Raw genomic sequence first — 17,875 nt, 5'->3', positions numbered from 1 at the left:
GTAGACATTGAAAGGGGTTGAGGAGCGCACTTTTTTCACATCTCCATCAACCGACGTCCAAATCACGTGCCGCTTGAACCGTAGCGTAGCCCACGACTTCTACATCATAACCCTTGAGTTTCAGCCCCATCCGATCATCCATCGCAGAGGAATTGCCTGCGCAATAATATGAAACTGCAGTCTCGCCACTGCACTTGCAGCTCTGAAGATCGTCCTCGTTTCCTACCCAAACGGAACCGTCTACCTCTGAAACATCTTGGAGGTGTTCCCAACACTCCAAGGATCTCGCCATAGAAACAGTTTTGCAAATCTCCAAAGATAAAGCACTCTGCTTCACACATTTCTCTCCTGTTTGCGCGCAGGGTGGCGCCTAATCGTCGCCCTTATATCTCCTTGCCCAAACATCCTCGGAATGATTTCATACTTGGCGGATAGCATCCCCACACATCAAGGAAGTTCCCATACGAACAGTTTTGCAATCCCCAATCGGTAAGAGTCTCTTCTCGAAGGCCGTTTGTGCACCTGCGTGCCGGCCGACATCCCCTAGCCGCTCGCACGTCCTCTGCAAGTCACTGTCGACCGTCTTGCCCAAGGAGCAGCCAGTGACATTCTCCCCCGCTTGATCTGTTGATGTCCTCGTCAACACATACACGAAGGATTGAGGTGTATGTGGTGCCCAATACTCTCTCTCAGTATTTCGCGACACCAGACCAACCTCCTGCTCTTTCGAGCGCTTCAGTTGTGAAGTGCCTCTTCTGCACAACACGAGATCTGCTCACAAGCGATGCTAAGCTCCTCCTCCACAAAATATAGTGTCTCTGATGTCCTCAATCGACACTAACCTTGAACGGAAGTCTGCGCCTCTCTCTGCAGTCTCTTCCTAAGGTGGCGGGTAGCTCTCAACAAACAGTGCCTTAGATACACTGTCTGATCGCCTCAAGTTGGAAGTCTGTGTACTCCTCTACACTCTCTTCCCCATTGTAGCCTACGTTGGAAGTCTGTGCCTCTCTCTGCACTCTCTTCCCAGTTGTAGCTCAATCACTGATCGTTTGCCCTCACGAATAGTGTCTGAATACACCCAATTATGTAGAGGACTCTTGTCACGCAGCGGAATATATTTTTCGCCCGTGCGGCGTCTCAGGTTTCACCCAACCTTCGACCAGCCTTCGTACATCTCAGAGTTTACCGACTGTCCGTCGCTTGTCTTCGACACTGAAGCTCGCTAGCATGACATCTGAACGCATCCTTGCGCGGCACCGCGTGCCTTTACGCTCCCCTATCCAAAATGCCCATGTTTGCCGAGGCTCTCGGTACGCACGCCTTAGCGTCTTTGCGGCCGGCCCCGACTAGCTAGTCTACCGCCATACGTCTCCTCCACAATCTCAGAACCCGCCGATGCATCCCTCGATGGCAAGGAGCATCCTCGCTCCGCTTCGGCATTACGGCACTCCGCATGTGCCCGCAACGCCCACGACTTCTACATCATAACCCTTGAGTTTCAGCCCCATCCGATCATCCATCGCTGAGGGATTGCCCGCGCAATAATCTGAAACTATAGTCTCGCCACTGCACTAGGAGACTCTGAAGATCGTCGTTGTTTCCTACCCAAACGGAACCGTCTACCTCTGAAACATATTGGAGGTGTTCTCAACACTCCAAGGATCTCGCTATAGAAACAGTTTTGCAAATCTCCAAAGATAAAGCACTCTACTTCACACATTTCTCTCCTGCTTGCGCGTAGGGTGGCGCCTGATCGTCGCCCTTATCTCTCCTTGCCCAAACGTCCTCGGAATGACTTCATACTTGGCGGATAGCATCCCCATACATCAAGGAAGTTCCCATATGAACAGTTTTGCAATCCCCAATTGGTAAGAGTCTCTGCTCGAAGGCCGTTTGCGCACCTGCGTGCCGGCCGGCATCCCCTAGCCGCCCGCACGTCCTCCGCAAGTCACTGCCGGCCGTCTTGCCCAAGGAGCGGCTAGTGACACGTGGGGAGGTTGTTTCCGTTCCCGGTCTGTTTTGATGTTGAGTCCCGAGGTTGGGGTTTCGATCCCTGATTGACATATTCTTTTAAGTATCCTCACTGAATCAGCTTCTCTATCTCATTTTTCAAGTGGTGGCACTCCTCTGTCGTGTGCCCTCTGTCTCGGTGGAAACAACAATATTTGTCGGACTTGAGCCTTTTGGGGTTGTCTTTCATTTTTCTTGGCCATTGATTGATTAGTCACTGCCGCTCAGCTACAACAAGTATCTCCCCTCTGGGGGCATTTAGAGGGGTATAGTGGGCAAAACCAGCTGGAGGTACATGCTTGCGTTCCTCCTTCTTCTTTGGTTCTTTCTCTTCTTCTCGACCCTTCCTTTTATTGTTGAAGAAATGATCCATCGCGTTCGACTCCTCAATGCGGATGTATTTTTGGGAGCGTACAAGTAAGTCCTCCATAGTGCCAGGGGGCTTGCCGGCTATAGATTCCTTTAATCTTCCCGGTCGTAGATTCTGCTGGACAATACTGGCTAACAACTCTTGATTAACACGTGGAACCTCGTGCACTGCATCTACGAACCTTTGCATGAAGTCTCTCAAAGTCTCGCCTTCCCTTTGGCGGATTGTGAACAGATATGCTTCCGTTTTCGGGACCTTTTTGTTCATGGAGAAGTGGTGCAAAAAACGCTGCACCAACTGCTCGAGGCTGGAAATAGTTCCAGCGGGCAGTTGGTTAAACCAGGCCAACGCGCGTTTTGAAAGTGTAGTGTGGAAAACTTTACAGTACGCGGCGTCACTAAGATCATACCAATCAATCTTGGCATAGAACTTGTCTAGGTGTTCCTGTGGGTCTCCTGTCCCGTCATACTCTGATAGATTCGACACCTTGAGACCAGCTAGGAGCGCCTCGTCCAGAATGTTGTAGGCAAATGGGCTCCGTCTTGGAGGTGCCACATCCAACGGCAAGTAGGAATCCTCGGCTCCTCGAGTTGGTGGGGGGGGGGGGGAAGATTCTCGATTATGGAGATTTCGATCTTGAGTTTCTGCAACTTCAGGTCTGGAGATCCGACCGTTTACTTCTTCTCGCCTCTGCTCCTCCTCCTCGGGAGCCGAGGATAGTTCTCGACTTCTGCGAGGGGAAGGAGGGGGTGGGTTCACTGGTTGTTGCGCCACAAATTGGGCCACGACTTGAGCAGCAGCTCAAGTAGACACGTCATGGGGCGTCAGGGGGGAGTACTCCGATTGGTGGCCCGACCGGAGATTGTTGATGTGACGAGGGGACTCCCCCATTGAGGGGTGCCTGCTCATGCGTCAGGAGGGTTACCTCCTGAGGAACTGAGTGTTCGCCAGGCGGGTTTGTTCCATTCCGTTTACTTGGGCTTCTCGGATTACGTCTAGATCGTGTACGTCACGGGCTCGAGACCTGGTCTGCATGCTCAGCGTCGAGGTAAATTTTTCCACAGACAACGCCAATGATGTGGTCGAGGTTTTTTTGCTAAAAGATAAAATCGGGATTTTACCACGACGCAATTGCACACCAGGTGAATGTAATTTCCGCAAAAGGTGCAGTTTTCAAAAGAATGATGTCTAGTCAATGAATAGTAACTTGGATTAAAAAATTAGTATTTTGGTATTTATAGTGGTATGGGAGATTATATGGTGTGATGGGTTGTATTTGCTTAAGGTGTGTCTCCTACACATCCAATTACTTTTTTACCCTTACAATTTAATATATATTTTTTACTAATGTATATCATTACAGAAATCTGTTTCAGAACATCATAACTTGCATGTCCCATTCTAATATGCTAGATATATTTTCCTATCTCACAATTCACAATATCCTTTAATGCACCAACATTGTTTACAGAAAGGGGATCAAAGCTAGGTTCTGTAGTCAAATCTGGTGTAATCTGTAGGAATGAACCTTTATCCAGTACATACAGCTTCGCAATCTGCCTACCTATAGCCATCACTTGTTTAGTCATAAGGTCCTGCATAATGCACTTATCTTTAGTGAAAACAAAACTAAAAGAAACATCACTACAAAGCCTACTAACAGATAGCAGGTTATGCTTATAGGAAATAAAATATAAGGCATTCATAAGCCTAAAGTTTCGAGAAAGCTGTATATCTCCCCTTTGATCAACCAATTTGACAACTCCATCATATGGATGCTCTAGTGCTAAGAGGTTTTTAATGCAAAAATAGGCTAAGATTACTACACATGTGACAGAAAGCTCCACTATCAATTATCCATTATGGAGTTCTTTATTGATGCTAGAGTATTACCTGCAAAGTCGTCAACCTCTACAAAATTTGAGTGGATCTTGTCTAAGTTCTGCCCTTGCAGCAACTCCCTTAACTCTGCTCTCACAATTTCAGCCAAGTTGCTTTAAACCTCTGTCCCTGGTGCTTCTGTCAAGCTTTGCAGTCAAGACTCTAGCATTTGAGGCCCTTCTATTCTTTTTGTTTTGTTCCATCAATTCTTTATACCATTCCGGATATCCATTTAGCTTGAAGCAGTTTTCTCTGGTGTGCCCCGTTCTTTTACAATTATCACAATATAATTGTTTCTTGTCCACAAAGCCCCTCTTCCTAGGAAGCGTTCTGTTTATCTTCTGCATTCCCACATTTGCAAGTCTTCCATTCATTAATCTCTCGTCGTTTTTCTACCCGCAAAATCATGGAATAGGCTCTCCCAATGGTTGGAAGAGTATCCGCTAATAATATTTGATTATGCACATGATCATATGCGTCATTGAGGCCCCTCAAGAACTGCATCAGTTGAGTAGAGCTACTTCGATCTGCCATTGCCTTGCTAGCTCCACAAGAACAGGGAGGCAATGGATTCAAACTTGATAATTCATCCCATATTTTCTTTATCTTGGTGGTTTCCCTGGTTGATTGATGCAATTTCCCTCTCAATTTGGTAGAGTAAAAGTCCATTACTCTCACCAAATCTAGCCTCCAAATCCAACCATAAGCCTCGAGCCGAAGTGGTGTACAAGAACGCCTCCGATATATCTTTCGAGATGGAGTTCAAGATCCAAGATACTACCATACAGTCTGTTCTCTGCCACTGCTCTCTTTCACTCTTGTCTTCAGTCGGTTTGCTGCATGAGGCATCTGTGAATCCTAGCTTTTGTTTAGCCCCAAGCGCAAACTTAATTGATCGCACCCAAGAAAATAATTGCTCCCATCAAATGGTACTGAGACCAAACTCATCCCTGGGCAGTCTCCTCATTGCAACTTCAGGCTCTCCGAGATCAATTGAGGCTTCCGAGCCTTTGTTCCAGCAATTTCAGCCATGTTCCTGCCCCTTGCGAATTCAGTTAGGGGACAAGTAGTCAAGAAATGAAACCCAAGAATGTAAAGAAAAAGGAGGAAAGTAAGTCCTCAAGAATCTGAAAAGAAATTCTTGATCAAAAAGAGACTGGAGACCATCCCAAGATGATTCTGATACCATGTTGAAATTCCAATAAATTGCAGGTGAAAGCCATGGCAAAATTAAAATGGGCAGCTCTTGAATAGAAGAAGAATGAAGTTGTGTTCTTTCTATATTTTCAGCTCGTAAGCAGACCCCTTTAAATAAGTAATTAACCCAAATAACTACCTAACTGAACTAACTCTAATTAACTAAGTAGCCCATTAACACAAAACCCAAATGAGACTTCTGCAGTGCAGCTTCCTCTGCTTCGTCAAGAAGCTCTTCTCAAACAGCTTCGGAACCACTACAGCTGTTGTAGCTGAACCCATCAACTTCAGCATATTTCTGACTCCAACATCTCAAGCATTCAATTCTTCCTGCTCATATAAGTATCATTAAGTGTATGTCCAAGAAGAGTAACTAGTTCATAATAACTGGTACTTATAAGCATTAGGCAAAAATGAGTAGTAATGCAAGCAGAGAATAATATCTAATAAGCTTTTAACTTTTTATTTTTTAATTGGGTCGTATTGACCCGAACACCAACTCAGTCTAAACACGTATATGGTATGAATTCATGATGATCATGCATCATTATGAATTAATAGTTCTCATGTAATTTTATGATAGAAATATTTATAAATACGAGCACTTTATGCCCAGGTATAACTTTTACTTCTTTTTTATTTTTTTTTATTTTTGATAAAAATTCATTAAAAAAATCAGCGTTATTAAAAATACAAGCATTTTATGCCTAGATATAACTTTGCTACCTTAAACATTTTTACAATTTTATTAATTTTTTCTCTTACAATTTTATGAGTTTAAACGTTGAACAGTTATCATCGGGCCATCCTAACATAGTTTTAAAGTATTTATTCTTTACGAAAATGCAATTAAAAATTTAATTTATTCAAATACTTTTGAAGTCTTTCATAAATAAATTTGACCTTATTTTACGGTAATTATTTTAATAGAACATGTTATAATTTTTCAAAACATCCTTTTGATTATAGTGCCCCCCCCCCCCCCCCCGAGGAAAAAAAAAAAAACATAATGTGATATGGAAGAATTGGAATTGGAAATTAAGCAACAAAATGAATGAAAAAAAGTCTATGTGCGTAAGTGTAACGTGCCATCCAACACTTCTTTATCGGCGAGTCATTATATCTGCCCCAGCGACTTTAGCTTGCGCGTTTCATCAACTTACACGCTTTATGACCGACGGCTGAGATTGTCTGGAGAAAATGTGGAAGACCCAGGGCCAAAAGATTAATGAACTGTCACTCAAAAAGCGACTTCGACTATCACCTCACTAAAACGATTCAACACGAGTAGAACAAAGAAAAGGCTATTCTCCAGAATTCCCAATTTCTCTGTTCTTGTTCTGTTCACGCTTCCAAAGGTAATTCACTCTAGATTGATGAAATTTTTCGATCTCCTCTGATTGATCTGATGACTAGGGTTTTCATTTTGCTGCTTGTTTGGATTAGTTATTACTAGTTTGTTTGTAGGTTTAATTAATAAATGGAGGTAATTCCTTATTGTTACATGCATTTAATAGATGCCTTTGGTGTATGGTGGTTTAGTGATGGTATACGGGCATTAATTTGTTTTATTGTGTGAGTCTGATTAGTCGCTTACTTCTTTTTAAGAGGAAGCGCCAATGTTTTTATGTTTGGTTCTGATGGTGATGAGTTTTTTTTTTTTTTTTTTTCGGTGTGATATGGTTGAATGGGGTCTGGGTTCATGTCGGTATACCTTTTTAGTGGAATTTCAGCTTCTAAATGTTTGTTGTGACGATTTTTCTGATTTCCCGATTTAAATTATGAATGTGGAAAGGCTTGATTCCCCTTATTCTAGGGTTAATAGATGCTATGCCTGCTGCAGGTTTTCTTAAATGGCTGAAACAAAATCAGCTATGAGAAAGCCAGTTTTCACCAAGGTTGATCAGCTGCGCCCTGGAACAAATGGACACAATCTTGTAGTAAAGGTTGTGAGTTCCAAGCTGGTCCTGCGAAAGGGCAGGCCAGATGGGCCACAAGTTCGGCAAATGCGAATTGCTGAGTGTCTGGTGGGAGATGAGACTGGGACAATTTTGTTTACTGCAAGGAATGAGCAAGGTAGGACAACTTTTTCTATTTTATCAATCTGCAATGCTGATCTTTGTTGGATCCATTACATCACTTGGACATCGTGGCTGAAATAAAAGATGCAAAAATGTGAATTTTGTCTTTATTTGTGTTGAACGAAAACATCAGTTCTTATAGTTTGACTATCGATGAGATTGAGTGGGCTACAATGTGCTCTTTGATTCTGTCAAATAGTATAGGCAGACATTATTATCTCATAGTTTCTAGTTTCATTTTACATACTTAGTTCCTTTTTTGGTGTATGATAGGACATGTTCCCGATGGAATGAAAATGCAAAATGCCCATGTAGTTTCTTGTTTTAAGAAATAAGTAATAAATGGACATTATGAATTTTCACAGACTGGTCTGACCAAATTGGTTGTAGTTAGTTTTGTTTTAGAGTTTAATGCAGTTTGGACCCACTGTGAGAACTTCAGATTTATAATTAGCCTTAGGCCCTTAGCATTCCAGTTTGTAGGTACATTTAAATTTCAAATGTTTGCTTCCCCTCATTTTGAAATTAAGTTGATTTTATGTGACCTCTAATTTGCAGTGGACATGATGAAGCCGGATAGTTCTGTCACTCTGAGAAATGCCAAAATTGACATGTTCAAAGGATCAATGAGACTTGCTGTGGATAAATGGGGTCGGGTAGAAGTGGCTGAACCTGCAAAATTTACCGTCAAGGAAGATAATAATCTCTCGCTGGTTGAATATGAATTAGTTAACGTTGTTGAGGAGTGAAGCCGCAATTAATCTCCTCTGCTTTCCAAGGGAGCTAAATTGTATGGAAAAAAGAAAAAAGAAGCAGAAATCCGGGTTTTGTTTAGGAGATTACCAAGGTGATAATTTGTCATTTTCAAAAGTCCTCCTGTTTGTGTGATTCACAGCAAGTTATGCATTAGGAAGAAGCATCTTGATGTCCCTATATCGATGGAGCTCTAGTTACTACCTGGTGGCAAGCGTTGCAGCTGGAGGTAAAAGCAAGGATCATCCCAGCTGGTATAAACAGGCAGGATCTAGTGGTACAAACCTGCTCTGGTTTGTCTTAAAGACGCAAGTTTCACCTATCATGAATGTATTGTGCAGTTTGAGTATTTAGCAGAGTGCCGAGATCCTTGAAGAACTTCTAAGTTTAATTTGGGTATCCTTTATCTGCTCTTGTATGAACCAAGGGAGGACTTTTTGCTGTTATGATATGCAGCTGCTTATTCTGGATTACGTTTTCGAATAAACGGATGTATGTGTTTTAGTACCCTTCACTTTTAAATTTCCTTCCGCTCAAAAGGGAAACAAACAAAGAAACAAGTTTCAAATTTCCTTATTAACTTGGCTATTAATTAACAAATCTTCAGGTGGTTCTCTTTCAATCCCATGCAGGATGACTAGCTATTTTCCATTTTTGAATACAGTCCAAAACCTCAAGATAATTCTTGTGTTGTATTTGCTAAATAATTGTTAATACTAATATGGTATTTGTAATTTTCAAATAATAATGGAATATTTATAATTATGACAAATTTTAGAGAAGTTGTTGTAATTTATTAAAAACAAATTAGGGATAATTACACTCTTCTCTCCATAGACTTGGTGTAATAACACTTAGATCTTCTGTGGTTTGGGAAATTACACCTAGTAACCTTAAAGTTTGCTTCCATTTAACAAATAAGTTCCTTCATTAGTAAGTATTCATCGATATTGCTGATATTAATAAAAAAAAATTATATTTACCTCTGAGTGACTTATTACAAGTCAAATAGATTTTTTTATGATCAAATTACCCTCATAAGTCTCGACGCATTATTACAATGAAGAGGTATATTTTCATCGTTATAATGGTAGTTTAGTTTGAAAAAAATTATTAACTTGCAATAAGTCAGTAATAACTCAATCAAAGAGAAATATCAATTTTCATTCAATTTTTCCATTAATATCAGCAAATTCAATAAATTTTGACTAATGGAGGAACTTATTTATTAGAAAGAAACAAACTTTATAGATGTTAAATGAAATTTTCAAATCTCAAAGGAGTATAATTATCCCAAAAAATTATGTGGGCCCATAACGTGACTCCCCTTGATATTTCAGCACATGAATTGTGGATTAGAAGATTATGCTACTGTTTTTTTTCCTTCTTAATTATCCAGAAACTCAGAAAGAATAATCTTTCTTTTTTTCTTTTTAATTAATTTTCTAATTTTTTAAATGATCTCTAGCTGGTCCGTATTAAGCCCATTTGGGTCATCCCGCTAGGCACTGATCAATTCGAAAGCCATAAATTTCTTCTAGCCTTCTAGGGTTTAAGAGTTTTTGAATGAACCAACAGAAATGGCGTCGAATTGTGCCAGAAATATAGTCAACCGATCCATTTCTTCGGCAAAAACTCTGTTATGTCGCGCCTAATCATCGCAATCCGTTTGCCTCGGGTTCGAATTTCAGTGGACTCGCGCCCACCAATCTCTCCCAGTCTCCCTGTCACTTCGCCGCCGCCTCTTCTCCTCCCACCAGGTTCACCTGAAAAAAGCGTTATCACTTTCATAAGCTGATCATTCATTACTGATGTTTTTGCAATTGAATATTGTAATTAAGCTAGGTTTTGTGATGTTCAGGCTACCGTTTGAGGTAGGATGTGGTGAACCTTTGATGCCTCTGCATTCGGCGACCGCGTCCGCATTGCTGAAGTCGATGTTATCTTCCAAGGTCGGCCGGTGGGGTTTTCTATCTGAAGGTATGATCAAATGCTATTTGCAATGTCCTTCGGTTCTCGCTCTGATTTGGGTTTCAGCTTCATTTACTCGGACTTATACATCTACTACAATATATTGATATTTTCATCCTTACTAAAAATCGTAAAATCTAACTAAACAATGGCCCCTTCCCTTCTTCATGTAGTTGATTGGATATGTTGCACTGCTGAAAAATGTAGAACTTACTATTCTAAAGCAGTACATATTGTAAATTGCTATATTCAGTTAGTGCTGGTTTTTTTTTGAATGAAGCTGATTGCACCATGCACATTTAGTAATACTAATGAAGGGTAAATTAGACTGATTTTTTTTAGGTTTGTCATAATTACGAGTCACTTATTATTTAAAAAATTATAAATATCAACAATGATTGATGAAATTATTAATTTTTGGGCGGAAGTCTAAATTGTCAAGTTTGCTCATGTTTTAATATTTTTATTTTATAAAATATAAACTAATTGGAAGCGGTGGATGAAAAAAATTGAAAAATTACAAAAACTACTCACTAAGTCCATAAAAAACTTTCAGAAAATTTTAAAAAAATAAGTAAAATTATAATCCATAGTTTACAAGGATATTTGTTCAATTTACTATAAAACGGATGAAAATCTAATAAAAATTGATGGATTAGGCTAATTGTTAGGTGATTGTTAAAATTAGGGATATTGATATCTTTTCAAACAATGAAAAAGTATTTTTAATTATGCCAAGCATCATCGGAATTCGTTGTAATTTACCTTATTGATGAAAGTTGCAATTTAATTAATGTCAACAATGAGAAGATATGATTGAAATGCCTTGTGTTCAAAACTAAAACGATTTGTTAGCAGAAACAGATTTAAAATGAGTGAACATGTTTCATTGGTTTCTTTTTGGTTATTCAGGCTTTACTACGCCGCTATAACAGGGCTTTTTGGAATCCTCAACCATAGCAAAGATGTGAAGACCCCCATCGTTCCAACTTCCAACGGTTACACCAAAATGGTTATATTGTTAGTAGATTATATTCTGCCTTGTTCCTTAATTCAAAATGTTATGGCTCCAGAATTTATGTTGCGATGGAGAGCATCATTAGGTCATTGTTTCTGCTGTTATGCACTCACTTCTCCTTGCTCTATTCAACCATGTTGGGTGGTTGGCTCGGTAGATTTCTCGACAGATTTTTGCTTGTTACTGGAGATGCTGTGGGAATTGATTTTTTAGGTGCTCTAGAGGTCTTGGAGCCATGGGTTTTGACAGACAGCAGGCTGTTCTCCTTATTACTTCGTGCAACCTTTGTTCTCTCCCTTTCATTTTAGCAAGAAGGATGAGCATAATGGAATGGCAGTGTTGCTGTAACTATTAGTTGTACATATGTTGCTAGTGTTGTCCTACTGCAGGGCGCTATTTGCATCTTGTAGCAAGCTGTGCAAAATTGGCTAATCCAGATCTCAGATGTTCATCTTTATGATGTTTCTCATCTTGTGTTGGAGTACTCAAGATGTAGTCGAAAGATCATTTCTGCTCACTATCCAAAAAAACCTTGTTCAGCCCAGTAGTCAATATGACAAGCTCAATACCTTGCTAGGAGTCTTTGGATTTGATTTGGTGACATAAGTACACGGACACCATCATGAAAAAATGCTACATGAGATCATTTTAGTGCAGAAATCCTATATGTCAACTGTGGACGGTACTTTTCTCGCTTTCTTCACTCCTCAGTTCTTCTACTCTGTATTGCCTGGAAACCACAGCATGTAAGTGATCCTCAAGACCATTTTTCTCTTTAACATCAAGGACTAAATAGAAATAGGAAAAAGTTTAAGACGTCTCACCTTCTCTGAGAAATTGCAAGTCTTTCATTTGCAGCTGTACAGCTTCTTTCGGTAAGGGCTTTGGCTCTGGTATTTTGATCTCATCAGTCCCTTCTGCCACTCTCTTTACTTTCTCTTTAACAATTCTTTCTATCTCTGCCAGCCCCACTGCCGGGAAGACAGCATTAAGGATGATGGATAGCAGTTCCTCGTCTTCCTTGTCTATAAGATCCCTCCCGAAGCAGCACACATAAATGGCTTCTAGAGCTTTCTCAGCTCGAATTTCCATCGGGATCGTTGGGACCGGAGCTCTCAGCTTGGCTCGCCTCTGCAAGTGAACATTATAAGGTGCAATGTCTATTTGTAACAGAAGATCTAGAAAGTAGATCGCAAAGGAATCGAGCTATACTCAACCAACCTCTCTTGAATCATTCATCATAGCAATGAAATTCTCCTCCTCAAACTCAATATCATCCGAAATCCGAAGCCTGGCAACTCCTTCCAATATTTCCTCAGATTTGAGCAGACCAGCACCAACTGCAGCTAGCCAACAACATAGCAGCACATACAGAGGATCCCCTGGCTACACACAAACAGACCATATCCTTAGATCTCTTACCACTTCCAAATACAAAAAGAAGAGAAACGAAAATACCTTTCCACGCCGTTCTTGAAACTCGAAGAAGGCTCTGGAATCATTAACGGAACACTTCTTCCCCACTCTCCTCCTGAACTCCGCAAAATCAACAATATCTCCACCGACGCCGCCTTCGTCGCTGAAAATCCTGGCGATGAGACCAACGACGGGAAGCGAGCCGATGACTTTGTTGGCGAAACCGGAAATGGAGTTGGATTCTTCCATGTAAGCTCTGACGAGGAGATATCGGCCATTACTGGGCTTGCGGCGGCGCCGGCGAATGGTGTAGAGTAGAGCCGGTGGAATGGGGTTGGAAGAGATGGCGTAGATGTGGGAGGCATAGGGGTTTGTTTGGAGGGAGGAGAGTACCGCCATTGTTGGTGCTGGACGCTGCGCGGTTGAATTCTAACCTCTCGTTCAGAAAGGTGGCATATGGTAAGATATTTCCTCTTCCATTTCTATTTTATTTCTTCTGGGTCTTTCAATTCTTTCTTGACGGAATATTATGTTCCAAAAAAAATAAAGAATCTTTCTTGATGGAATAAAAATTAAGAACATTTGATTTGTGCTTTCTTAGTCGAAATTTAAATCCGATCACAGAAAGAATTTTGTATTTTCTCACTAATTATTTGGTTTAATAGATATTTATGTATTTTCAAACTGAAGCTTTCTCTTACACTTACTACATCACTGTAAATAAATAAAAATAAAATGAAAGAGTCTTTCTTTGGGCCTCAAGAGGGCCACTTGTCTTTATTTCTCCCACTTGGGCTTTCAGTTTTTGGGCCCATTGGACTATGAAGTATTCAACTACTCAATGGGCTGTCAACAAACAAGGATTGATAAGCGTTGCTCGGCCTTTAATACATTCTTATTCATGGTTTATTATAAAAAAACGACACCCCACCCTGAATAAAGTTTTTATAATTTCTCCTACTTTAGAGGTGTGATACTGTAATCTAGTTATAATTTACATTTATTGTAAATACCAATAAAAATTATTAATCTATCATATCCTATATTTTATGCAACCAGCCGATATCAATCATTTATTCCATGCACAAAAGTAAATAACTCCAGTTTATTTCTTCCATTTTCAAGTGTCTCTCTTTATTTTTTCATTACCTTCTCGCTTTTTTAGGGTGCATTTGGATTTATGAATTTAGATTTTGAGAAAATAATTTCAAATGATTCAATTTAAAAAAAAATTAAAATTCATCAATATTTAATAAAATATAATTCAAAATTAGAATCGAAGAAGATTTGAAATCCTTCCAAATTTAGAATCATCCAAACTAATTATTAAAGATTTGAAATTCATAATTCCAAATCCTTCAATTAAAATGCATCCTTAGTATTTTTTAACTCAATTATTTCTTAACTTAGCCTTGGCAGCATAAAAATCAATACTATACAAACAAACATACCAATGTATATAATTTAATGGAATCCAGTCACAAAAATGCAATTTTAATCTTTGTCAATTTTCAATCTTTTCTAATGGAATTCAATTTTATGTTTTTGTCAATTTTGTTTAGTGTTGGTGTTTATTTTTTCTGTATATTTTCAACTTGTATTTATGAAATTTAAGCATGAGGGAATCCAGTCACAAAAATGCCAAAAAAGTTAAAATACGGAATGAGGTGGATGACCTTGACATTTTCTTTGTTTTTGGAGAAAAAAACGTGAGAAACAAGTGAAAGAAGGAGAAATTGCAATAACATATGAGCAAGCTGCTACACTTTTATTTGGGAAAAAATGTAGGGGGATAATTTGCTCGTTACACTAACACAGGGGGGTATTTTGCACTATCTCTTTCATTTGATGAAAGAGGGGCAAAATTGTTAAAAAAACAACATAAATATGGCCCCCTAGTCACAATATTGGCGCATGCGCCACACCTTCCACTCGCAGGGGTCCAATTGCTCCAATAAAATTTTCACAGGAAGGTAATTTGGTATTTTTTATATTACAGGAGGGTATCATGCACATTGCACATATCACAGGGGGTGCGTTGCATTTTTTCCAATTTAATAATGTAGCTAAAATTGTCCATAACATGGTATGCTCATATCTGAATACTATCAAGATGAGGTTTTATTCAGATAACGCATAATTCAATATATTCAAATAGATAACACGAAATTTGAGTAGGTGTCGAATACAAAGAATTAGTGGGTGGGGAGAGAGTAGGAAAACAAATAGAGGAGGGTAAGGAAAAGTCACTGTTTCATCCCCACTACCAAAAGATAGAAAGTTGCAAAAGCACTAACATATCTTAAAAAGCATTTTGTTCCTTCTCAGGTGCCCTTTGCTTTCCAATCTCTCCCACTCCCACTCTCTATCAGCCCTTCTCTCCTCTCCATTACATTACTCCGCCCCTTAGCATGGAGTTTCAGAAACTTTGTGTAAAGCTTCAAAGCAAGCCCCTATCTGTTGCATAAAGATATTTCAAACCTTGTTTTTTTTGGTCAAAAGATACTTCACAAAAGCTGCACTTTTTAACTTGCCTTAGCAAATAAGAAACTCAAAGTATTTGAAAGGGGAAAAAAAAAAGGCATCCTTCTCCTATTCGTGGTCCTTCTTATACGCGTATTTGTTCACGTGTTCGTGCATCCACGAATTCACTTAATTGAATTTTCTTTACGTCCTTTCTGGTATGCGTATTTGTTCACGTGTTCGTGCATCTAAGAACTCGTTCATTTTGAATTTTGATTGTTTTTTTTTTTATATCACAGTCCCTTTTGTACGCGCATTTGTTCACGTGTTCATGCATCTATCAACTTGTTTGGTTCATGTCGTATTTTCTGTTCTAAATTTTTATTAAATTATGTATTACATTTAATGTATAAATGACAAATGTATCATTTGTATATTTCAAAATTATATTGCGTGCATATATATATATATATATATTAGTGTGTATGTGTGATATCAATTTACAATAGAAAATTAAATTGGTGTTTGTTTGTGAAGTTCTTGACATGTTATTTGTAGTTATCAATAGTCATAGTTAAGACTTGGCTTATATAACAATGTAGGAAGGTAGACTAAGAGATTTGAGTAGACATATTTGGAAGCATTTAAACCAACATAAATCCAAACAAAGTGAGTAATTTATATGTATAATTTACTTATAAAGTTTAAAACAACTCACAAATTTTGCTCGGAAACCAACTCGGGTTTTCTACCAATATTTTCAACTTATTGATAAAATTACAAATATTAATCTGTTTTTTCAAATAATTCAAGTTTAACTTCTTTTAGCCTTTAATTTTTATTTTCAGACACTCCCAACTTTTAATACTGTTTAACTTATAATTTATTCCTACTACGAAAACAGAAGCTATTCCACTCATACTCAAGGCCATGACACTGCGATCACTACCAACTTTCCTTTTCATTTGCATGGAATTTTTAATCTTTGTTATCTAGTACTTGAAGTTTGAAGATGAGTTTGTTATTCGTTCAACATATTATCACTTGCACTCTGTAACTGAGTGATAGTTTCAACTTTCAAGATTAATATTGATGATGAGAAAAGTGCATATATGGTATATTATGAATATATTCTTATCAATTCAAATTTCACTCCCAATTGAATAAATGCATATTATTCATCTCCATCCCCAAAGAATCGAATATATTGCTGTTGAAAATAATTGTAAATAATTAATCTTGCATATACAAATTGTTTATGAGCAACAAATATCGAACACATTTGTACATAATTGTGGATCAGATTAAATTGTAGTAGTGGAAGAGCATATGTCAATTCATGTACTCGAATCTAACTCATAATTGCCCCTAGTCTTGATGGCATGATAAACATGTCTTTCTCGTTACTTCAAGGATCACTCGTACAGACACCTGTCGTCTTTGAGATCATCATGTTGAACCTCACTTCAATTGTCGTGCAAACCACAAACACGCCTTGATCGTCTTAGTAGACTACCACCACAACAATCCACTTATTTACACACTTCAAATCTATGGAGTCTTTCCTAATGTTCTGATGCTCCAAGAAAGGACATCGATGGAAGTATAGAGCGTATTTTGGAGGAGAGTCTTTGTATTGTGATCAACTCATTTATTTGTTGTTTCATCATAATAATCTACTCCATTTATAAGGTGTGCTCAACCATATCCCTAAGAGGAGTCCTTATCCCAACATTCATTTGGAGAACTACAAATTCTATCTCAAATAGCGTCTACTCTAAAGAAATCCTTGTATTCCAGCATGAATTTAAAAGATAACGATAATTTATCAAAATGTATTTTTATCTCAATATTAAGTCGTAAAATTTTCAAATTTTATCCCGAATATGAATATATATTAGATTATAGGTCGACAAACCCAACCAATACTCAACAATTGCCACACTCTTTCTCTTAACTTAAATTTTAAATATTTGTTTTAATCAAGAACCTTGAGTAAAATTGTACAACTCAAACTGTTCTGACATGATGCAGAGATAAACATAGAAAAAAAGTGTAATGGGTTGGAGGGGGAAGGGGCAGAGTGGGCTGTCCCCTTGATTCCATTACATTTACATCATCAATCATAAATGATGCTTTAATCTTTACATTATAATTTCTTTAGTGTAATAAATCTTTTCTAAAAGGGAGAGATTCTTGCTTTGCTTAGTCGTCTCACATATATTAAATATTAATGTTCAGAAAAATTAAACAAAAATATAATTAAAAAGGAAATTTATACATAGTGGGTGTGCTAAATATATTAAACAATTAACCATATATTCTTATTGCACATAAAAGGGCACATTAAAGATATTGAATATTTTGGGTGTTTGCTTTGAGAATATTTCTCGTCTCATCTTGTCCGAGTAGCCAATATTTGATTGGTGGGGGGAGGGGGGAATATATATTTTTAAATATTTTTTACTATTTTCAATAAAAAAAACATATCACGTTTACTGTAATTATTACAGTTCTTTTATCATTATATTTTTATCTCAAAAGCAATCACATACTAACTGAAATGAGATGAGATGAAACGTCAAGTGATCACAAGATCATTTCCTTCTTAGGTTGGGAAACATCTTTTACCTATTCTTGAACTTTAAACAATTTAAAAGATAAACAAAAATATTATAAATAATTACATTTATCCCCTTATCTATAATCTATTTA

The 17,875-nt window shown here is 38.3% G+C and overlaps 2 protein-coding genes and 1 pseudogene across 4 annotated transcripts; 2 read left to right on the top strand and 1 right to left on the bottom strand.

Annotated features, from left to right (window-relative positions):
* The first annotated feature begins 6,664 nt into the window (after positions 1 to 6,664).
* On the top strand, positions 6,665 to 8,799 carry LOC105167709 (Nucleic acid-binding, OB-fold-like protein). Its single transcript, XM_011087524.3, has 3 exons — positions 6,665 to 6,816; positions 7,302 to 7,534; positions 8,098 to 8,799. Exons 2-3 carry the CDS (start codon positions 7,312 to 7,314, stop codon positions 8,286 to 8,288), a joined length of 414 nt encoding a protein of 137 aa, XP_011085826.1. The 5' UTR covers positions 6,665 to 6,816; positions 7,302 to 7,311; the 3' UTR covers positions 8,289 to 8,799.
* Positions 8,800 to 9,653: 854 nt separating this feature from the next.
* LOC105167707 (protein NUCLEAR FUSION DEFECTIVE 6, mitochondrial-like) lies at positions 9,654 to 13,285 on the top strand (annotated as a pseudogene). The gene is made up of 3 exons (XR_016067041.1): positions 9,654 to 10,052; positions 10,154 to 10,272; positions 11,176 to 13,285. The product of XR_016067041.1 is annotated as a protein NUCLEAR FUSION DEFECTIVE 6, mitochondrial-like (transcript).
* PDE329 (calcium homeostasis regulator) lies at positions 11,836 to 13,373 on the bottom strand. Of its 2 annotated transcripts, XM_011087523.3 has the most exons (4): positions 12,740 to 13,096; positions 12,503 to 12,667; positions 12,106 to 12,412; positions 11,836 to 12,011 (listed from the first exon to the last, which is right to left on the bottom strand). In XM_011087523.3, the coding sequence occupies exons 1-4, from the start codon at positions 13,094 to 13,096 to the stop codon at positions 11,998 to 12,000; spliced, it is 843 nt and encodes a 280-aa protein (XP_011085825.1). In that variant the 3' UTR covers positions 11,836 to 11,997. The 2 variants fall into 2 exon arrangements, with proteins under 2 accessions (XP_011085825.1, XP_088740407.1); XM_088884281.1 differs by lacking the exon at positions 11,836 to 12,011 and having other exon boundaries at positions 12,092 to 12,412; positions 12,740 to 13,373.
* Positions 13,374 to 17,875: the final 4,502 nt, after the last annotated feature.

This window comes from Sesamum indicum, linkage group LG8 (assembly GCF_026168435.1).
Source record: "Sesamum indicum cultivar Baizhima isolate 11 linkage group LG8, ASM2616843v1, whole genome shotgun sequence".
Lineage (NCBI taxonomy): Eukaryota > Viridiplantae > Streptophyta > Magnoliopsida > Lamiales > Pedaliaceae > Sesamum > Sesamum indicum.
This window is presented reverse-complemented; position numbering and strand designations above follow the sequence as displayed.